At 45.5% G+C, this 5,952-nt stretch overlaps 1 protein-coding gene across 2 annotated transcripts in view; it reads left to right on the forward strand.

The window, feature by feature from the left end:
* The window catches only part of pard3ba (par-3 family cell polarity regulator beta a), a 133,525-nt gene extending 127,579 nt beyond the window's left edge, over positions 1-5,946 (forward strand). For both annotated transcript variants that reach the window (XM_034864714.1, XM_034864715.1), the window contains exon 25: positions 5,208-5,946. In XM_034864714.1, coding sequence (XP_034720605.1) covers positions 5,208-5,598 — 391 coding nt within the window. In that variant the 3' untranslated portion in view covers positions 5,599-5,946. The remainder of the gene's footprint in view (positions 1-5,207) is intronic.
* The last annotated feature ends 6 nt before the right edge of the window (positions 5,947-5,952 follow it).

Here is a 5,952-nt window from a genome sequence, read left to right on the forward strand (position 1 = left end):
TTCCTCCTTCCGTTTCCTACGGGCAGGTGCAGGGTACCCCCCACCCCCTATTCCCCATGCTAGCACCACACACACAAATTCTTTACTGTCATAAAGCGGAAGCTATGCCTCAGTTGCAACACACACTCTCCCAGTCCCAGATGGACACTCACACATTTTCCTTTCATCATAATCACAAACACACCCAACACACATTCCGAGGCATACAGTATAAATTTGGAGGTAAAATTCCGTCTTGTCGTTTGCTCGCACCACACACACTCTCAGAGGGTGGTTGGGAGTGGTGTATACGGTGCTGATGTTCCCAAAGTGGGAGTCCAATGTATTACACGGCGTGTCATTACAGCTTTCCACTCTAGTTGGTCCCTGTGGTTCACATCACGCCCTGCGCTGCTGCTCTATATAGACCTCGGAGGGACAGACAAGTAGCTACATCTGTCTCTCTCGCCGGTCTCTGCTGAACATGGCTCGTCTTTTTACGCTCACAGGAAGTCCCTTTTTGTTCTGTCTGCCTCTCCCTGTCTTTACAACGTCTCCATTTTCTGGCCTGTTTCAAATCACGAATGCATCCCAGTTAAAGGGCAAGTGCAGATTTAATCACATGCATATGCTCAAATAATAAAAAAAATGTATGTAAAGAAATAATACAATGGATATGGATGGAAGTGCTTTTGCTGGTGAAGGATGATGTTTCAGTGTTGTTATCCGTAAATGACTCAGTAATGTCGTACCTACTGTCACAGCTGTGTGTGTGTGCCGTGAATAGCAGCTTTGTTTCTGATAGCTGTATTCCAATATCCCCAGAACTGAAAAATAACAACCTATAAATACTAGTGTGTTCTTCAAAGTCTTTAAATTTTCCTTTTCTGACATACATTCAAAACTGTTTCTTTCTTTCAGCATCGCTCACGGAAACATCAAATTTCCATTTTGTTTTTAAAATTTTGACATTTCAGAAGTGTGCGTGAAACTCTCTTGACAGCTCCATGACAACAGGCCTACTGTTCGCATGTCTCTTGTTGTCATACGCCCTTTTTAAGATAGATTAGCGGAGCTCTGTTAATTGTCATTGCAGACGCCAACCCATGTTTTTTTTCGGTCTACCATGTTTGCCGTGTTTATTGGAAATCAAAAGCTGTGGAGGATATTTCCGTCCCGTCCTCAGCAAACTGGATCTCACCTGTTGTGTTTTTAGAGGCAGAAGGGTAAACCCATACATAACTTCTTTTACAAATAGGTTAATGGTTAGTGGGAACTTACCTTTATTTAGTTACTTTTTTGGCGTGTTCCTTCAAAGATTCTATTTCTTAATTCTTGCGCTTTATTGTTAAAGTTATGTTTCAGCTTACTGTCAGCTCTTTTGTGTTGCTTTTTTTCAACTTTTTCTATGTTTTTGACTCTTTTTTGGAAATTGTTGTAGCTTTTACATTTGATGCTCCCCCCCCCCATACAAATTTGAACCCGAAGACAACAGGAGGGTTAAATCTTTCTTCCTTCACGCTCCTTCTCTTTCGCATACTCATAGCACACAAACCTACAGTTGTTACACAGGTAAACAAGAGTTTTCATTCTGACCCTCGGAACATACAAACCCAACCGTGCCCTCTCCCTCTGGCTCGCTCTCCTACTCACACACGCAGTTAAAATGCTTTATTTGGATCCGCTACATTAAATCCAAATTCATGTAAAATTCAAATACTGTGGACATTAAACTGGGTCTGAGGACATTTCGGGTTAGCAAAGGCCCACAGAAACACACACACACACACACACACACACAGACTAAACACGTTCATCCCCTAACCAGGCTGAAGCCAGCTGTTTAACCCAGGGATAAGGAACTCTCTGTGGGTCACTGAGGCCCGTGGACCCCCTAATCCCTCAGCTGCTTAGCCGCACACACCCACATGCACGCACACACACACACAAACACACACACACACACACACACACACAAATGCTACTTATTACAAGATGCTAAAACTTCCCCTATCTTTGCTTTTAATAATGTGTTTACAATGATATCACATATCATTTTAATGAAATCAATGTCCAACACAAAAACACAAACTTAAGATCCTCACGTCCCTTTTGCTCCTCCTGCAATCAAAGACACTCACCTCCCTGAAGAAATATAAGTACTTCCATATGAGCAAGCAAAAGGCAGCCTATTCAGAGCTTCTACTGCTGGGCTACTAAGCCATGTCATGCCAGGGTCAAAGGTCATCTAGACCCATATACCAGTGCACTAAAGGAATTTATTCATTTATCTCTGAGTCATCCAGAAAATTGGACAAACACACATTTAGTTTTGCTTATTCACCTAAACTAGTACTTTTATATTTGATGTTACCACAAACGGTTGTTAATGAATTGAAAAAGGTGAGTTTCTCAGTGCTTGTAGAGTAAAATTATTTCCCTGCATTCATCTCACATTTGCATTCAGTCTCACATTTGCCCACAGGATATTACATTGTCAATGGATTACTCCGCACATGAATTTATTGTTGCTCCATATTACAGCTTTGCCCTTATTATTACCTCGGGGAAGCTAAAAATAGCGCTGTAGATGAGATAGGAGGAAAAGATGAGGTGCAAAGATGACGGAGGCATTTAAATAACAGGGTGCAGGAGGGGATGAAAGCGGTGATGGAGAAGGAGTGGAAGATTAAGTCAAGTGGAAAAGATGAGGAAATTGAGGATCTCAGAAGGGGAAAAAGAAGGCGAGTGATGAGAGAAGAATGGGGAAGCCAGTGGAGGTTCCTGTCTGTTTGGGTGGCCCTGAGTCGGGTTAAAGACCCAGGTGTTCCCCCTTCCCTACCCCTATATCACTCCATCCTTTCTGTTTTACCTCCCCTGGTGGCCTTCACCATTTAATCTGGATTAATGAGGAGGTTGACCTTAGTCTCGCTTTCTCTCTCTCTAGCGCTTTCCGCTCCTCGCCAAGCTTGACATGGAGACATTTTTTACCCAGATTCCCTCCACATCTGCTTCTGTCTTCTCGCATCATAATTTCAGAGATCTCCCTCTCTCTCTCTCTCTCTCTCTCTCTCTCTCTCTCCGTTTCTCACTCTCTGTTCTCAGTTTTTTTGGCAGGGCGGGTGGCTTTCTCACTTTATCTCAAGCCTATACAGTGCATGTGTGTATATCTGTCCGTGTGTGCCTGTGCTTGTGTGTGTGCTGGTGTGTGTGGCTCCGTCTTTCCTGCTCTGCTGACTGACAAGGCGGATCTGTTCATTCTTGGGACCACCTGTGTATCCGGTCCCACCGCCCTGTTTGGGTGGTCAGGCCTCCCAGCCCACTCTACTGATATCTGCAACACACACACACACACACACCACACACACACACATATATATATAGAAATTTACGTCCCCACAGCCCATGAATATTCTCAAGGGAAGTCCGCTTATGCACACACGCACACACATACACATAAACACACACACACACGCACACACATAGACATAAACACACAAGCTGTGTGCGACCTAATTTGTGGTGAGTGAGTCATTCTAATTGGCCAGTCAACAGGTGCTGAGCTCGACTCGAGGGACTGGGCAGAGGAGACGCAGGGATACGATTACAGAACAAGGGAGGAACTAAGCTCCAGGCTCCTGTATAATAACTACAGTGGGAGCCATTGTTGAAGGGTGGGAAGTAAACGTTCAAATCTGTTCTGTTGCTGATTGATATAGTTTAGTAACTTCAACTGGAGCCAGTTAATGAAAGCGTTAACACGGCTATCCTTGTGGCTGAGAAGCCTTCAATCTGGACGTCCTGTTTCATAACCGTGTTTCAGCTTCTCACCGGGTACCTGTAGCAAAACGCCTTAACGGGCACAGCCCCCTTGGAGTGTGTGCATTTGATTTAAATGGACCCTTAGCTACTTCTAGATTGTCTGTATTTCTTTTAAACACTCCCCTCTGGCAGGACCAAAACCTCACAGCTCTAAAACAGTTTCCTCCCGACTGCAGTGGGCCTCATCCACAAGGCCCGGGACCCCCACTGACTCTACACCTTACATTAACACACATCCTGGACTAATATCCCTGGTCATTGCATATACTATATATACACACACTGCACAACCCGTGCAGCCTTCTTTCTGAAACAGTTATATTGCATATATTTGTTAGGGCCTTTTAACATACGTTTATAGTAATATGTTTAATCTGTAGCAGGACTTTGCCTTATTGTTTATTTCCTTGTATATACGTTGATTCTATACTGTGTGTGACTAACGCACCGAGGCAAATTCCTTGCAAATGCAAACTGCAATAAATCTGTTTCTGATTCTACTCCTGTATATATGGCCCAGAATATGTAGTGTTGTGCTCATGTTAAAGTTTGTAATCCCAAACGTTTATTGAAAACATTTTAGATCCCCGTTTTTTAAAACTAGGAGCGTTTCCCTTCCAGCTAGGCCAACAAAGACATGACTTTTAGATTTGCTTACTTGCTCCAGCTAGACGTGTGTGTCACTCAGCACTGGAAACAGCACATAAGATGGAAAACATTTGAATTGGCCTGTGAAAGGTGAGCAGCCCTCCCTTTTCTTTTCTCCTCTCTCTCTCTCTTTTTCTCTCTCTCTCTATCTCATTCTCTCCCGCTCTCTTACTTTCTCTCCAAGTCCCTCTCTTTTTTAGTCCCTCTCTCTCTCTCTCTCTCTCTCTCTCTCTCCTTCCGTCTCCCAAGGCCTGCATGTCGCCCTACCCAGGGGTTTAGCCCCTAATCACCCAAAGCTAGTGGGAGGGAACCGGAGACTTCCAGCTGGCTGCCTCGTTACTGCAGACCCCTGGGACACACGCACACACACACACACACACACACATTCCTACACACTCCAGCTAAACACACACACAACCTTATACATGCTTACCAAGGCATTCGGTGTTATCTCTTGGCATCTCTCCATCCACGTCCCCCCCACAACTCGATCCTGCCAAGGCCACAGCCTGGCCACGTAAACTGAATAACAGGAGGAGGCTTACCGCGGGGGGGCAATCTCTGGTGGCACGTCCTCTACTCCAAACCAGTTTAAACCAGAATAAAATGCTGTCTTCATCTGTACTCTCAAGTATATATATTTGTATTTGTGTATTTTTACTAATGGTGTCAGACAGTCCTACAGACTAGCTCCAGGCTAATATCAGGTACAGTTGCTACTTAACAAGTGTTCACAGACCAGTATAATTCTCTTTCAGGAGGGATCCATATGATTATCCCACCCACTCCAGACCCGTGCCCAGAGAACCAGCCCCCTACTCCGGCCACTACCACGACCCTCCTGCTTCCAACCAGCCCGGCCATGTGCAGCTCCCCCAGACGGGCCCACAGTCCCATCAGACGCCCAGCAACCCGCGCTACTACCCCTCATCTCCCCAAGCAGGACCGCAGCACCGCGCAGCCCTACGGCAGGACATCCCACCTTCGCCCACTTCAGGCCGCAGAATGCGGCACACCTACGAAGCCGTTGGAGGACGAGGAGACGGATACCGGCAGCGCAGCCCCGGCCGCTACACCAGCCCCGAGCGCTACAGAGACGAGAGACAGCCCGACCCAAGGCGGAAGAACCCCTTGATAGATGCAGTGTAAAAACCCCTCCTGAGGGACAGACCCCTCTCATCTTAGCCTAAAAGTGCGAGGAGATGGAGTCAGTCGTACAAAGAATATAAATAACTCTCAAAACATGTGTTTCCAGATTAGGGAAACATGATATAAACCGCCTAGGCTGCCAATGTGGATAAGTGAGACTTTGCCATATTAATTTATCTGATCAAGAACGCTGAAAGCAATAAGTGACAAGCTGAGAGGCTAAAAAAAGGCTTATTTTCAGAACCATCTGGTCATACCTCTCTTCACAGGCCAAGACAGATTTAACAAGTACTACAACGTGTGTGTGTGTGTGTCTCTGTGTGTGTGTGTGTGTGTGTGTGTGTGTGTGTGTGT

The sequence above is a fragment of the Etheostoma cragini genome, chromosome 24, assembly GCF_013103735.1.
Source record: "Etheostoma cragini isolate CJK2018 chromosome 24, CSU_Ecrag_1.0, whole genome shotgun sequence".
NCBI classification, from domain to species: Eukaryota; Metazoa; Chordata; class Actinopteri; order Perciformes; family Percidae; genus Etheostoma; species Etheostoma cragini.